General features: G+C 35.2%; 1 protein-coding gene across 9 annotated transcripts in view; it reads left to right on the plus strand.

The window, feature by feature from the left end:
- LOC142353696 (uncharacterized) overlaps positions 1–13,133 on the plus strand; it is a 128,111-nt gene extending 114,978 nt beyond the window's left edge. For all 9 annotated transcript variants that reach the window (XM_075406020.1, XM_075406013.1, XM_075406017.1 and 6 more), the window contains 7 exons: positions 2,110–2,228; positions 2,850–3,315; positions 3,977–4,079; positions 6,733–6,911; positions 7,342–7,558; positions 8,093–8,380; positions 12,522–13,133. In XM_075406020.1, the coding sequence (XP_075262135.1) occupies positions 2,110–2,228; positions 2,850–3,315; positions 3,977–4,079; positions 6,733–6,911; positions 7,342–7,558; positions 8,093–8,380; positions 12,522–12,751 (1,602 nt within the window). In that variant the 3' untranslated portion in view covers positions 12,752–13,133. The remainder of the gene's footprint in view (positions 1–2,109; positions 2,229–2,849; positions 3,316–3,976; positions 4,080–6,732; positions 6,912–7,341; positions 7,559–8,092; positions 8,381–12,521) is intronic.
- The last annotated feature ends 4,312 nt before the right edge of the window (positions 13,134–17,445 follow it).

A 17,445-nucleotide genomic window follows, 5' to 3' on the forward strand; every position in this document is an offset into this window, starting at 1 on the left:
TGAGTCTACGCCGATTCTATCGAACAATCCTAAGAAGCTGGAAAAATCGAACTAAGGGAAGACTATTACCGCTGAGAATAACGAAGGTTATATAACAAGCAAGTGAATTTAGAATCAGGAAATTGGGTTAAGAAATTATTAGCTTATCTTTTCATATCTTGAGATACTCGAGTCCTGCTGGATTAATTTAGCCTAATCATTTGAGAAAATACCTTTTAAGGGCCCTATTTGTGGCCTGGTTTCTAGGGGTTTTGTATATTCGTACGTATTATATAGGGTCCGAAAAATGCGTTCCAGGTCATTTGTTCATGCCTAAATCTTCAAATAATAATATGAGTATACTTTCAAGGTGTTTTGTTTACTAATTTTATCAGGTCCGAAAAATATCCTTATTTTAAATGTGGTACCACCTTTGTTTGAGAGAATCAAATTGTAAATCTAATCTTGATCTGTACAAATAACTATATTTCGCTTTGGTCTAGTTTTGGTTTAGGTTTAAACGGTTCATCGAGAAAATTTTAATGTTAGTGCTAATTTCTTTAACTTTTGTTTTTCTGTAATTCTTAAGTTTCAATTTCTACATTTAGTATAACATTACTTATTTATTCAAAGTCAGACTGATAGTTGATAAAAAAATTTTAATACGTAAAAAGTCTATAAGCTACTTCACTTAAATCAGTAGATACTAAAATTTTCCTTATAATGCAAGTTTCATACTTTCTCCCATAAAGTTCAAGAGAATGCTAAACTTGTGAAGAATTTTCTCAAGTTCTGCTAATTAATGTTTGAACTTTTGAAGCTAATCAATCAAATATTTTCTTAATAATGAAGCTGTGGTTTTTTTGTCCGTTTGTGACAAAAGAGCCAAGAAATTTTCCACGACATTTTCCTGAAAACCGAGAAACTCTGTCAAAATGACTGCTGGTTGCAATTTTAGAATTTTAAAAGGTTTTTCGGATATAAACAGCAGCCTCGCAAAATAAAATGCTTGCATAATTTTCTAAAGTGTTTTTTAGAAAAAGACAAAGAAATTCCCTTTTTCATATTTTTCATGTTGTATTGAGCTGCGTGTTTTTAATTTCAAACTTTGTTCTCTATAACTTAAAAAAACCTAAAAAATTTTCATAACTGGATTCGAGTAAATTTTCATTGTGGCTAACAATTGGGAATTAACTATGAGAGCTAACTTAGCTGTCTTTTGAAAAAAACTTCAAGCTGCTTGAACTTGACCCTAAATTATAACTCAGTCATCATCATCAGTCGCGGTTTTCAACTAGATTTGAATTGGTTTAGAAAAGTTTTGTATCGTTTCCCTACAAAAATATCCATTTTCTTAAATTATGCAAAGCTCTAACTCTATCTTTTCCTCTGAGACACTTGAGAACAGGTAGTTGGCCTACAAGTCATCTCACTGCAATCTTGTTGATGTAATTTGTAAATGAATTGTTATCCTTGTGTGATTTCGTTAACTACAGAAAACAACTCAATTTTATTAATTTGGCAACTCTTGATCTTGAGTTGCAAACTTTCATTCAAAACTTCTTCTTAGTTCCCCCTCCGTTATTTTTTGTTTAACTTGTTTATGTGAATTCAATGTATTTGACGATGTTTCAATTGAGAACTTAGCGTATCATAGAAAACTTTTCAGAACTTCCTAAATTTAATCTGCATTTTAAAATCACTAGTTTCTACAACAATAGTGGCAGCTATGTCGTAGTTTTTAATCTAACGTTTTTTTTTCGAAATTTTGTCGAAGTTGAAACTCAGTTTTGCATATTGTATTCAATTAATGCTCGTTTTAACTTGTGTTTGTTTAATCAGTTAAATTGTTTATTTCTGTAAAACAAACACGTTGCTGTCCTCAATTGAGTTGGGAGACAATGTTTGTATTTCTAGCATACTTTTTTTTAAATAAAAATTCACATAGAGTCGGGCACGTTATTAAAATCAATCAAGAAAGCATTTGCTATTATGAATAATGATATCAAACAGGTGATGATAAAATCCGCCAACGCAATTAAATTTCAATCATAATGTCATTTAAAAAATTAGGGAAATATAACAGCTTATTTTAATTAACGAGATATTTTAATTATCTTCGTTATTTAGACGGTGTTGGTGTTTGTGAGTTTGTTCCTAATCGGAGTGGGAAGCAACCCCCAGCTGGTGAACGCAATGGCGAACGTCGAACACAAAGAGGAAACCAGACTCAACTCGATAGCATTCAGGTTTATTGCTCATTTCGAGTCACGTTTTAACTCCTCATCACATTGTCAAAATTTAAGCGCTATCCCCCCTCCCTCTTGAGAAAATCGCTGAAAAAGAGTTATTTTGGAGCGGAAAATGAGCACTGTGACTGTTTTTAAGGAAGTGACAGTCTTTGAGCGTTTCTTAGCGTGTTTGTCCGTTTTATCGAGGAAATTTGAGCATACTGGTAAAATCAATAAAGCGTTTTTGACCCGTATGTTTTCGGATCTGACCGTTTTTGACCGCTTTAAGAAGGCCGTTTATGGCCTTTTTCGACCTGAAGCTTGAGTGGCAATGGAGATGAGCAAATGAAACTAGAATTGCGTTGAATTCGGTTAACTTATACTGAAAAAAAATGTAAACTGAAGTATGGTTGAATAGAAGGAATTTTTAAAATTCAGCTCTACTCAGCTTAATTCTCACATAATTCCACGGCATCTAGATTGCGCTTTTCTCTTTCTAGATAGAATTTTTTTTACAGGTAATCATGATAAGATTTTCGAGCGCAAATTTCGGTTTTGTACTTTTTGCTTCCTGAAGTGAGTATTCATAAAATTTTTTAACTGAAATAACCAAGACATTGAGGAAAATTTTGTTTTTAGTGTGGGCAAATTTCTGTCATTTGGCACTTCCCTGTACAGCTTAGTACCACTTTATGGATGGGATAGTAACAGTTCAGATAGCAACACAGACACCACAAACATCAACACAATTATAAACACAAACAAAAACAGTTCAAATTACACATCAACGCCAGATCAACAACAACAATTACAGTCCGAACCACCCCAAGATGCAGATTTCCCCTCTGGAATCGGCAGTTGGCCTTTGTTGTCTTTCGGAACTCTGGTAGTCTTTTCCTTAAACTTCATATGCAAACTGGTTCTGGACAGGTTGTATCCCCCGACATCACGCGACCAGGCAGGAGCTGGGGTGGACGGGGGTAAAGGTGGACTTGGTGGAGGTGGAGTTGCAGGTGGAGGAGGTGGAATGGTCTATGATACAATCACAAATTCATCACATGAGAAGACGCCCATCGTGCAAAGTGCCTTAGAAGCCAAAAAACAGGTCGAAATCATACGAAAAATTTGTTATCACTCTTATAGAAATAAAATAAACTGATTTATCGCAATAAGGTTTCTTTCATGTCAAAATAAGGTCTCATTTAACCATAGCTCGACCAGAGCCTGGAAAATATCGGTGCAATACAAGGGGAATGAGGAATTTTTGAGTCTTTCCCATTATAGCACCCCCCCTTCCCACACTCCCCACAGCTTAGGTATCATATAACCTATAGCCCTCCCCCCCGCCCCAATAAAAACAATAATGACGTAATCGGGGTACAATTTCGTTGGGGGGGGGGGGGTATAAGTATAAAGGGAAAGACCAGAATTTTCCAGCTACTTTTTACTTCTTCGCGTGATCAAGATCTTGACCTGTATCATTATTGGTCAATCTATGGCTGATATGAATCTTTGTGTTAAAAAGAACTCGCCTTCAGTTAGACGATTAAATTTGTATTTTCTTCCCCTGTAGAGATTAATACATACTGAATTTTAAATTATACTTCAAGTATTGAACAGACTCAGAAACTTTACTACAGTTCACGGAGGGGGGGGGGGGCGTTTGGGATTGAATTTGATCAGCGGAGGGGGGGGGGGGGGGGTTTGGGATTGAGTTTGATCAAAATTGTTCAAATATTCACACTATGAAAACTTATTTTGTTTAGGCCAAGGCCCTGCCGTTGTTCGTGTGGGTTCTGCTGATCTCAGTGTCTGCACGTGGCAACCCTAGATCTCTCATGATATCCATGGGACCCCTTCTATTCAGAGGTAAAACTGATGCCTTCTTTACTTTCTCTGTCCATTTTCACTACAATCTGAAAATGCAATGTTTTATGTCCCTTAATGTCTAGGTCTTTCGGAGATATTAGTTATTTTGGGGCGATGAACTTTTTTTAATACTATTCGTGCGCTGAAATCAAGGTAATTCGACGAAACTTATAAACAAAATAGATTGACATTTATGACAGGAATTGAGAGCATCCAAGTGCGTTCAATTTAATTCTTCGAAAAAATTTTGTTTACGTCAAACAAAATGAATGGGAGAGGCTTACATTTGCATTTCATTTTGGGTGAAAAAAAAATCAGCAATAAAAAACCTTAAAACATTAAATTAAAATAATTGGAGAAGTAAAAATTTATGGGCTTGCCAACTAATCTTTTTCGCTTCTGCTTTTGCTCATTTTTCTCTGATATCATAGTAACGCGTTCAATTTTAATTTTTTATGAGTCTATCTCAATCTTAAGATTCGAAAAAGTTCTTCGACGAGCCAATTGTTTGTTCTTCGACCTGCTCAACATCTTTACTTATGGTTTCTTTTAAAAAAACTTGGATCAACTACTATTTAAAAGAACGCATAAAATTGAACATATTTTTAAACAATTTTTAAAAACCATCTAAAAATATTTAAAAACATTAAAAACGTATACTGAAAAACCATTTATCAAAAAAACGTTTATTAAACGCGTATGCGATGAAAAACCTTATCTGACAATTTGTTCAAAATGGTCGCAGCCATCTCTCCATCCGTAAGAAATGCTCAGTCGAATAGCACTTGGTGACCATTAATTCGAAAATTAAAATAACGACCATCACAGACAACAAAAATTCATGTCTCAAATAGCAGCTTTATTCTCTCAGCAGATCATTGCTCTTCTTCTTTCGGTTTTTTTTCTGTAATTTTGGCAAACTTCCAAGTTTCTCGGGATAACTTCACGTTTTGATCATTCTGGATAGAGCACTTTTAAACACAAGATGCTGAGCGAAACAATCTCAAATGAACGGCGTTAATGAACGGTGTTAATGCCTCAAATGACCGAGTCCATATCAATCTATAGATTCAAAAATGTTCTAAGACGAGTCAATTGTTTCTTCTTCCACTTGCTCAACATCTTTACTTATGGTTTATATCAAAATATAGATCAACTAATTTTTAAAAAAACGCAATTAATTGAACATTTTTTAACCAATTTTTAACAACTTTGAGGGAAGACTTTTCATTGATTTCTGATGGAATGTTAACTCTCATAATTATTTATTAGTGTTTTCTCTAGACACATGAGGTCAATCAGACTGTTTGTAATACATTTAAGAAGCCAAAAATAGAGCAGGTTCACATCATTCAACAGCAATATTGATAGAAATCGTTAAATGTACAATTGAAGTAAATATATGATTCTATTGCTTACGCAATATACATTAGATCAAACCAAATTCAAAAGAGTTTGCTAACGAAACACATCTGTTTTTTGTTGACTCATTTACTTCTTATTTCTGCCACAAAATTATTCCAACCAGTAAGGAGTAAATTCTCTATAAACTTTTTGGCAAAAAATCTATTCATATTTGTTTCATTTAGAAAAAGCAATTATCTTTCTTACGTTTTATGGTCGTTCAAATCAGAATTGTTTATCAACAAAAAAAATATCTGAGAAAAGTTCAAGTCAGGCTATATTGGTTTCTGTTTTTGTCTAGGTGCTAAAAACATTTATCAATAAAGGTTTATACAACTTGTATGTAATGCAGAACAGTTTCTAATAATTTTTTCAAAAATTCTCGCACCCATCTCTCCATCCGTAAGAATGGCTTAGTCGAATAGCAATCGGGGACAATCAATTTGAAAGTCAATGTGATGACCGTCAAAAACAACAAAAATTCTTGATCCAAATAGCACCTTCATTCTCTCAGCAGGCTAATATTGCTCTCTTTCTTTCGGTTTTTTCTTACAACGTCAATCAAATTTTCATTTCACTTTGCGTAATTTTGGCCACTGAAAATTGTGCGCTAATTTTTATTAAATTTTCCTGACTAACTTTACGTTTTGTTAATTCGAGCTAAAGCGTTTTTAAACACAAGATGCTGAGCAAAACAGTCTCAAATGAACGGTGTTAATGTCAAAAATCAAATCAAATCATAGATTCAAGACAACCATGAAGCTCAGTTATAGAAGCACTTTACTTGATTTTTTTCAAATTTGTCTCAGTTGGCAGGCATAATGCTTATTGATATTAATATTAATTAACCAATGCTCTCATTTAGATGTTTTGGATGTGGGAGTGAGATTTAGTACCAAATTTAAACAAAATTTCACGTCTTTTAATTTTTTTTTAAATAAAATATTTAGCTTAATTAATTATTTTTGAGAAGATTGTTTAAATCCCAATCAATGGACATGGGAATCCAATTGCAGCTATTTTTTGGCAATCTTCCGGATTTTTTAAGATCTTGAGAGAATTTTTCAAAAATTAACACTGTGGCCATAAGATCTTGTCGAATTAACAACAAACTGTTTGAATCTTGCTAGAGTCTTACAAGATCTTCCAAGATTAACTTTTGTTTGGGACTCAGACGCTTTATAGAAATTCCTAAATAAAATGCTGTCATTAATTACAAAAAAATCCGCAATATTTTTCCTTCTTGCAGACAAATGGCACCTGTCTCACTCGGTGGTGAGTGAGTTGTACTTCTTCCCTCTGGTGCTCAGTGGTCTTCTATTCCCACTTGTCTCCCTCTCCCTATCCCACAGGGCTCAACTCCTACTCGCCAGCTCTCTCATGTGTCTGTTCACACTCGCATTCCCTTTCTGCCCATACCCTCTGGCCGTAAGTTTATTTGTGGGTATAATTTTCAAGGATATTCATGGAAGTTCATAGGGTATGAATTTTGAGCGTTACACGTATTCGCGAATTCTAGCATCTCATGATAAAATGTGTGATGAAAATGAGCTGACGCAAAAACAGCGAGTTTTAGGCAATGTTGGTTTTAAAAAGGTGAGTTCAATGACTTAATAAAACCTTCTCCTAAAACGCGTCAATAAATGAACATGCCCAAAATAATGCAAATCTTAAGACATGTAGTGATCGAAATATTGCAGGAGCATTTTAAGCAATTTTGCTAGGGAAAACTTGCAAATTCCATTTTGCTAGCAAGATTCTTGAGTTTTTTTCTATTTTTTTCTGTCAATTAGTAGCGTGAATGCTGTCAAACGAGCATTTGAACTTTTCGTCTACTCTTGGTCGGTTTTGGTTTCAGAGCAGTGGTGACTTGTGTCTATACGGCATGTGTGCTGCCACCCTAGAAAGTGTCCGTGTTCCACTTTTGAAGTCCGTCTTCCACCGGGACGACTACCATTCCGTCACCCGGATGGTCGGGGCACAACACTTTGTTTACACTCTGTTCTACGCTGTGTCTGCATCGTATTCTGGAGTACTCTACTCTGTACATTACTGGCTACCTTTCGTAGTTGCTGGTTAGTATAATTCAACCCAGGTCTAGGTCAACCCAAACTAAATTTAACCCAAGCTGCGCTTCACCCAGACCGTTAGGACACGTGAGGTAGATCCACTTGAATTTCGTGCCATGTGATCAAACCATTGCGGGTCAATTTGCCAAATTTTTGTTCATGATGTTTATCTGATCAGACTCTGTCCCACAATTGGTGGCTTTGATCGCTCAGCTTAACCTCAATAACCCCTGTGTGCGTTCAAAAATGGTCTGCGGCATAAAAGAGGATAAGCGAAAACCTCAACCTGGGAAGCCGCACTAATATTCGAGGCATATTTTAATGTTTACGTTCGAAAACCTGTTAACTGTTCAGATTTAAAATTGTGAATATGAAAATTTTTAAAAAGCTGCTTTAGATTGTGGTATGACCAAACTCAACATGAAAAACGGGAAAACAGGGAAATATGTCAAGTAATCCCCCGTATGCGACAAAAGATGTCAATTGCATGGGTCTGGAATAATCAACAGGGTTATTTAATGTTCTTTGTGTTGTTTTTAGCCATAGTAAACAGCGTTGCTGGTTTCGGAGTTGGCTACTTTGGGGTGATTTTATGGGACAAAGAACAAAAGCAGAAAGACTTAGTCACTCCAGTCACAGTAGACGATGGTTCTGGAGGACAGGGTGGTAACCATGGCAACCAGGTGGGTTACTACCAGAACCCAGCACCCGATAGCAACGTGCAGAATATGTACGTTGGGAATGGTCATACAATTACAAACAGCAGTCATAGTGGGAAAGGAATCGGAGGTGGAAATAGCAAAGGATTTGGATATTCCACGTTAATTGGTGAGCGAAATATGGCTTCACTGTTTTGAAAAAAAAAGCAGATTTTTCAATCATTTTAATGGAAAATGTTATTGGAAATAGCTAAATCTTTATTTACATGTTTGGAATCCGAAAAAAATTCATAGAATACCTGACACAAAAGTAGTTAAAAAAAACTAAAATACGCTATCATATACGATGCACTTATAACAAAGACAGCAACATACAGAACACACTTATATCAAAAATAACATTTGATACTGGAATAAATTTAACAAATTATGGTAAAACTGCAATGATCAAAGACCGCCTTCCAGTTTTGGTTTAAAATAGTATTTATAAATGTATATCTGGTTTAAATGGTAAAATTTAACCCGATATAAATTAAATTTACTTGTTCAAAAAATTCTTTTAGCTTTTCACCATTGAGAGAATGCAGGTGATTTTTGTTATGTTTTTTGGGTTGGACGATGACTCGATCAAGAGTTTAAAAAAACATGAAAATCTAAAAAGATATTCAAGTTTTTCACAATTTTGGGTATGAGGTGTAATTATTATGTAATTAAGCTGTTAGATGGAGTAAAAACGTGCAGATAAAAGGAATATTCAATCAATTGATACAAAGGAGTCTGAGCAAAATTAAAATGGAGTATGTATGCAACCTTTTAATTACTGAGTGCAAAATTGAACTAGCGAACGTAAAAGTTTTTTGTTTTGTTTGTGGGTGTGTGTGTGTGTGTTTGTGTGCGTTTGAGAGAAAGAGAGAAAAATGAGAGCGCGGATGCATGTGTGTGTGCTTGTTTGTGTGTGTGTTTAAGTTTGTGTGTGTGTGTGTGTGTGTGTGTTTGTGCGTGTGTGTATGTGTGTAGGTATGTATCTGTGTTTGATTGTCTGTGTATTTGTTTGTGCGTGTGTGTTTGTGTGTGTGTGTGTGTGTGTGTGTGTGTGTGTGTGTTTTAGTGTGTGTGTTTGTGTGTGTGTTTGTGTGTGTATGTGTGTGTTTCTGTTTGTGTGTGTGCGTGTGTTTGTGTGTTTGGTTGTGAGCGTTTGTGTATGTGTGGGTTTGTGTGAGAGAAAGACAGAGAAAGAGAGCAAGAGTGCATGTGTGTGAGTGTGTTTGTGCATGTGTGTATGTGTATAGGTATGTGTCTGTGTTTGTGTGTGTGTTTGTTTGTGCGTGCGAGAAAAAAAGAGAAAAAGAGCCCAAGTGCATGTGTGTGTGAGAGTTTGAGTGTGCTTGCGTGTGTTTGAGTTTGTGTGTTTGTGTGTGTGTGTGTGATTGTTTGTGCGTGTGTTTTACTGTGTTTGTGTGTGTTTTAGTGTGTGTGTGTGTTTGAGTGTGTGTGTGTGTGTGTGTTTGTGTATGTTTGTGTGTGTAATTGCGTGTTTCTGTTTGTGTGTGTGCGTGTGTTGGTGTGTTTGGTTTTGTGCGTGTGTGTATGAATGTGTTTGTCTTTGTGTTTGAGTATTTGTGTATGTGTGTTGTTGCTAGTGTGTGTATATGTGTATTTGTGTGTGTGTATCTGTGTGTTTGTGTTTTTGTGCGTGTGTGTGTGTTTGTGTTTGTGTTTGTGTGTTTGTGTATGTCTGTTTGTGTGCTTGTGTGTTTGCTTGTGTATGTGTGTCTGAGTGTGTGTGTGTTTGTGTGTTTGTTTTTCAGTGTGCGTATGTTTGTGTTTGTGTGTTCGTATGTGTGTGAGTGTGTGTGTTTGAGTTTGTGTGTTTTTGAGTTTATTTTTGCGTCTGTTTGTATGTGTGTGTGTTTGTTTGTGTGTGTGTTTGAGTGTATGTGTGTGTGTGCGTGTGTGTTTGAGTGTGTGTGTTTGTATGTGTCTGTCTGTGTTAAAGTGTGTGTGAGTGTTTGCGTTTGTGTGTGTGCGTTTGTGTGTTGGTTTGTCCGCTTGTTTGTATGTGTGTGTTTGTGTTTGTGTGTTTGTATGTGTGTGTGTTTGTCTGTGAATGTGTTTGTCTGTGTGCGTGTTTAAATGCGTGTGTTTTTGTTTGTATATGTTTGTATATGTGTGTTTCTGTGTGTATGTGCGTGTTTGTGTATGTGTGTGTTTGTGTTTGTGTGTGTGTATGTGTGTGTTTGTGATTTTGTGTATGTGTTTGTTTTTGTTTGTATGTGCTTTACACCGAAGAGGTGTACCCCAATATTTCCGCAATAGTAAAACTCGCTCAAAAAATAGATACATAAAATGAACGAAGTTAGTGGACATATTTTGCAACTTACTTTTCGAAAAAGGGTTTCGCCACTTTTGCGAAATAAAAAAATTTCGAATCGTCAAATAGATTAAAGGTCTTGTAGGACGTTTCCGCTCATTATAGGTATTTATTATTCTCATTAAAAGTATTTCTAATCCGCAATTGAGCTTAATTAAACGCGCGCTTTTTGAGAATGCAAAGGGATTTAAAAATAAACAACTTTAAAGACAAAGTCGGAAAGCCGAGCCATCGGTTTTTTCCCGAATAATCCGTAGCTATTAATCAAGAAGGGAAAATCGACTTCAAAATCCGACAAATACCATCAAAAATATTGAGGGATTTTTCAGAAAAAAGTCAATATTGGTTTTTTCTGTTTTAGCTCACTGAACGAAAAAAATTAGTTTGCAAAAATATAGTATCAAAAAATTATTCGGTTGTAATTCGGTGCGCGAGTTACATGTCTTTAATTCTGAAAACCAATGTCAATTTTTGCAATTTCCTCCAATGTTTCACAAAATTTGTCTCCTATTTAAAAATTATGATATGACCCTATGGGTCAAGGAGTTGTAGAATGTTGCTCAAACTGTTTTCGTAGTATCTTCTATTCATATGGAATGTATTTAATTGAAAGTTTTTGCTTTGGGTTTAATACTTGAAAAATTGGTACATTAGAAAAGTAAAGTTTTTTTTACTTTTTATTTCTTGATGCCTTTTTATTTCTCGATTATTGGGTCTAGATGGTTCAAAGTGATAAGAGAAACGTGTGTCATGCTAACTTTGGCAATGATATAAATAATAAAATTAGTGTTATATAAAGTCAAGTTGTGCAATTTTGTCAAATGTTTCTCTAATGTCGTTTCGTATTTCAAAAATATGATGTAACTCCATGGATCGAAGAGGTGTTGAATGTTGCTCAAACTATATTCGTAGTATCTCCTATTCATATCAATTATATTAAACCAAAAACTTTTGCTTTGGGGTCAGTTTTAAAATAAATTACTACAGTATATGAGGTTCGTCCCAGTGCCACAAAAACATTATTTTTCCGAAAAATCCTTCGCTCGAAAAAGGCTTTGTCAATGTGGAACTGGCCGAATCTATTTTCACTGGCCAAATCTATTTTCATTGGCCAAATCTATTTTCACTGTTCGAGTCTATTTTATTTAATATTTGAGGTACGTCCCAGTGCCACAAAAATTGTTTTTTTCCCGAAAAATCCCTCCCTAAAAAAAGGTTTTGTTTGTCAATGTGGGACTGGTGTAGATTCAATGAACCGGCTAGGAACTCTTTGATAAAAAGGAATAAAGTAGTAATATGTACTAGTTGTAGTTATAACGCTTTAAAAATCAGTCTTATGCTCAAAAACGCGCATTAAATTAGGCTTAATTGCGGATTATAGTGCAAAATCAAGTTATGTTGCGTGCGAAAAAGCGATACAAAAATGGAGCAGATGCCTGATACAAATCCGCATAAAATAGGATACATAGGTTGTACTTTTATTTCGCGGCTAAGATTAGGACATTTTGCGAACACGGGTTGCTAATTTCCCTTCAATTCCGCCGGTTTCTGCTAAAGTAGCTATTTTTTGTAATACTGTTGCATTTTCAATGTATTAACATAGGAAAAACGAACACAAGATACACACATCGAGCATATTTGCCCATGACGATTTGGGTATACCTCTGCGGTGTAATGTTTGTATGTGTGTATTTGTGTGTGTGTGTGTGTGTGTATCTGTGTGTTTGTGTTTTTGTGCGTGTGTGTGTGTTTGTGTTTGTGTTTGTGTGTATGTGTGTGTTTGTGTTTGTGTGTGTGTATGTGTGTGTGTGTGTGTGTGTGTGTGTGTGTGTGTGTGTGTGTGTGTGTGTGTGTGTGTGTGAGTGTTTGGGGGAGGGGATGACGAGGAATTAACACTTTGGCTACTAATATTGTAATCCACTTCTTACGGTTTTTCCAGATGACGACCCATCAGGAACCCCCCAGACGGCGTTCATGCAATCCAATTCCAACATGAATTCCACAGGAATGGCTGGTAAAGCGATGGGGTTATTCTCTCGACCAGTATCTGTCGCTTCCTCTCTCTTCTCGTCAAATCCTTCGCCAAATAACAACAACAGTGGTGTTCCGCAAGGTGCTACTGCAACTTACAACAGTGATTATAATCAACAAATGCTTGCTAACAACTAATGGTCTGAAAAAGTTCAAAAAGTGACCAAAAATATCAGAGCAGATTTTGTTTATTGCAAAAGAGAAATTTGCAAAGTCAGCTGCAAAGTCAGTAGGTCGAATGATTAATTTCGATCATGACTGGTTGAAAACCTAGTTATCACTTATATAGAAACACAATTGAAGTTCACTCACAATTCCCCGAAAACTCCCCGACCCCCTCCCCTCCCATACCCCGAAGCCTCCCCAATTCAAATTCAGTTACAGTTTTGGTCAGAGAAACAATCCAAATCTTCAGTCTGCAGATACCTATCAACGATATCCTACCCTCTACCCCCTTCTTGTTCTCCCCTTTTTTCCAATATCTCCGCCCATAACTGTCCCTTTGTCTGTCGTCTTACTTTTCAACTTTCACCCCCCCCCCCTCACATCCAGTAAAACCCGCGCTTACTATATTGTCTCGTTGTATTTCTAATCAAATATTCTCACAATTTTGGGAAGTCTTGAAATTTTTAAACCAAAATTCAGGCGTTTGTCCATTGACGATTGAATATAAAGGAACGGAATTTCCCTCCTCTCGACAAAAAGCCATTTTTAGCCCCTTTTTTGAAGCTAACAACTATTTTCGCAACCCTATTAGACAAATTATTAGCTGCCTGTGCTTTTCCTGCTTTAAAATGCTAACTATATTGTAAAAGCTTCCAATATTTGCTAATTCGTATGATTACATAATCCTCATTTTTTTTTGCATTCAGCGTAAATATTATGTCAGTATTTCTCTCATCTTTGACAATTTATTTATTTATATTTGCTTGTTGTTCGTGCCATTTTTAAATAAAAAATATGTAAATTGATTCATAAGCTATTTTTCTATTGTCATAATTTGTTTATTCAGCTCGTTTCATTTGAATGTGAATAAAGTTCAGCTCTTAAAATTCAACTATGTAAATTATGATTTGTCAGATTTGTAATCAATTCATCGTTTAATCCAAAAAGCAGAAGTTTCATATGACAGAAACTTTTTATGAGCTCTTGAGAAAAGGCAATTTTGGCTCTTATTGTTCCACTCCTCCACAAAAGGGATTAAGGACTTTCTAACAAAATTCTTTCTGGTTCGTTCCATTAAATTGACCTAAAAACTGAATCAATCATTGAAGAGACATCCAGTTTCTCGAGGGATTTCTGTCATTTTTCTTGCTTTTTCTCATTTCAGTTACACCTAATTCATTAAGTAGGCCACAAAAGTCACTAAAAGATTTCCAGCACTTAAAAGTCAATTAGATTTTTTAAATGAGTCAATTGGAAAGCTCAAAAATTCTTTCATCTTGTTTTTTATCAACTTATGAAAAAATTAACCAAAACAAATAACAATTTTCAATTTTCAATCAACTTCGAGAAAATTAACTTATTATTAGCGGCAAAATGATAGCTGGCGCTATTATTGGCTTTCTCCTAGCTTTTACATTTGAAAGAAATCCTTAATTGCATTATAGGTCTGTCTTTATTTTAAGATCTGTTCACACTATTTGCTGTCAATGAGAAGTCAATTTAGAATAGTGATTTTAATCAAGCTGGAGTAGTAAAAGTGCCAGTAGTTTAAGGCAAAAAAATTGTCAAACTGCTTTCAAATTGGAGTGAGAAATTTGTTTGAGCACAGTTTTGGTTTTTGAAAGCAAATTCACGTCAATTTAACCTCTATTTCTGTTGCGTTTTCTCTCCTGATCTATTCAACCAATTATTTTAGCAGGTAATATAAGTGTTCAAATAATTTATCACTTCTAAGTTAGACACTTCTTGTTTTCATTTAAAAAAACTTATTGGATTTTTGAGTTTTGAGCGTATTTAGTTCAATTTATTGTCCTTTTTTTTGTTTCTCATTAAAAAACTGGTCTCATTGGCTGTTTAATGAAGCGCAGTTGAAACTATTTAAAAGTTTTGTTTCATAAGTAATCGTTTTAAGGACTTCAAAGTGAATTTCTTAGTCGGATACACTTAATTCGTCTGTTTTACCTGTACTTAGTCTCATCTTTAACATCAAGTCTCGCGTCTCTCTAATGAGGCATACTTACATCTTTATTATGATTCAATTCAGAAGATTTAATAGGTATTTCGTCCTCCAATTTTTAAGAATCTATCCGTGATTTTCTTTTTAGTTTCGTTCGTTTCCGTTTTTGTTGATTTTTTTGACGTGATGTCACTTAGTTTATCAGAGGTTTTTTCCTGGTTTTCAAATGAGGTGTCATAAACATTAAAATAGTAAAAATTTTTTGACATCTAAAGGTTGTAACTACTTTGTCAAAATTTGCTTTTTAGGAAATTTTCGTAATTATACTAATTGTAGTCAGCTTTATACAGACTTCTGGTCAAACTGTCACTTAATCTCATTAATGCCAGCTCTCACAGTTCTTTAAAGGAACCGTTTAAAGGTTTCAGTTCACCTCCAACATTTCCAACCAAAGCACTGCCTGTAAATAACAAATACCTCTGACTTAGTCTTGTTAATAGGATGTTCCTAGTACTCTAGTCTATAGAATCTGAATATTTAGGGTGGAGGTTTTACCCTATTCACAATTCCACAATTGTTCCTAGAATCTATCTTTAGAGAAAACTACTGGACTGGATAGTAACTTCGCAAACCTGGTGCTCTTAACTAGACTAAAGCGTTATACCAGGCCCTCCGTTCAATTCCTGAAGAAAGTATTTTCAGGCGATATAGAACTGTAGTCAATTGCCAATAATAATGATGATATTAGAATATGTTTGTAATGCCCTTCTATGTTGTATGATATTTTAGCTTCTAAGAAGTGTTTTACCAAAAGAAATAAATTGGTGACTCTAAGATTGAGAATTACACCAGGTCCTCAATTCACTTTCTAATTAATCGATCAACCAATATACTTAAAAAAATAGTAGATGACGTGAAGAGCTCGTCGGTTTTCACTCCACAACCCAACCAGACGAGTATTAACCAACTTGATAGAACGTTAAGACATTGCCAATCAAATACTTCAGGTTACTGCAGACCGCTTTAATTGTCTACTTGGTTCACCATTCCATACTACATGGGTTAATTTTACTTGCCAAGTCTTCTACGAGCAGGCAGGCCTACCCTCAGAATGGCTTCACTATGCGGTCTCCGAGAAGGAGCTTGGCCAATTAATACTCTCAGAAACTAACCATCTTGATGTTGTCCGGGAATCGATGCTGTCCTCCCGATCGTTAACCTAACTTAACCTAATTATTGATTGGTTGATCACTACTTTAAGAGTCACCAAACTAATTTAAATCCAATAAATTGAAGCTAGATTAAGTATGATTTCAGATCCTTAGAGATGTATTGTGAAGTTACTAAAGTTGTACAATTACAATGTCAATTAACAGAAAACCGAAAGAAACGAATAGATTTTACCCAGCCGATTTACAAGGCTATGGTTCCTTCAGAACAACTAGTTACAAATGCCTATGAGTGCCAAGTATCGAAGCGTTTAGCAAATACTTACTAGATACCGGTTTAAGCTCTACTAAGTTATAAGCAAAGGTCTAAAAAGAGAAAGTAGTTGAAAATTTGCTAAGTTAATTTAACGATAAGTATAGTTACCAGAGTATACTAGTTCAAACAATTATTACACTTTTCAGATCCACGACAGAGATCTGTTAACTCATTCGTCTAATGAAATTTACTCAGCAATTCGGATTATCACGACAATATAATAATTTTCAGACTGCTTTTGTTTACAAAAATTGGCTAATTTGAGCCGTTAATATACTGCTTATCTATGTTTGGTTATGATAGTTTAGTCCTATTTTTACCAAATGTTACAAATCTTTGTGTGAAAAATACTTTTTGGGAAAAGTTTTCAGAAGGTCATTCATGACTTTGATAACCTAGGCCCCTAATTTGAGTTTCTAATCCAATAATAAGTGGGTGAGAATTTTGGTGTTCAATCAATGATATAATCTTTACCAGAGTCAATATTTACTTATTCAACAGTTCTCATCCGTTTAAATTTTTTCACCACTATTATCTTTGTACAATTTCCAATTTAGAATTCGCATTTGTGTTGGGAATAATTTAAGGTCAGTATTAATTTGGTTCTTTTCCGAAAAACGCTTAAGTTTAACTTTCCATTCCTACATCCCACCCATCCGGACTAAACTATTCTCCTGAATAGTACAAATTAATATAATGTTAAAATATATTAAAGCACCATCACCATATGTTGGTACGACAGTTTTTTTAATCAGCGTTTGTCTCCTCATTTCGCATTCTCTTAACTATGTTTAGTCTCTCTTCAAACTTCATGTCAGTTCCCATATCTCGTTGATCATCGTTGGACAGATTGTGAATATGTTTTGTAGTGTTTTTGGACTTGTAACACTTCTTCGCTGCTCAGACAGCCAAAAGAACAAAGGCAAGACACCATAAGGAGAAACCAAGCAGACCAACCAGCTCTTTAAATGTACGCAGTGTTGACTCATGTCGAAACGATTTGAATTTGTTTTCCTCAGAAAAATGTTGATAGATTTTGTCTACCATCTCACTGACTAATTCAGGCGTGACATCAAGCGTAGGGACATCCTTGAGCGCCGATCTGATCTCATGCAAAATCAAATTCCGACTCTCTTCTGTAGGAGTGACCGCTGGAATGATCGGGATGTTGAAAGCGGTATCCAGTAGTTCGGAAGTTGTGATTGTAGTTTTTAGTCCACTGTGT

This window comes from Convolutriloba macropyga, chromosome 14, assembly GCF_964194025.1.
Source record: "Convolutriloba macropyga chromosome 14, txConMacr16.3, whole genome shotgun sequence".
NCBI lineage: Eukaryota > Metazoa > Xenacoelomorpha > Acoela > Convolutidae > Convolutriloba > Convolutriloba macropyga.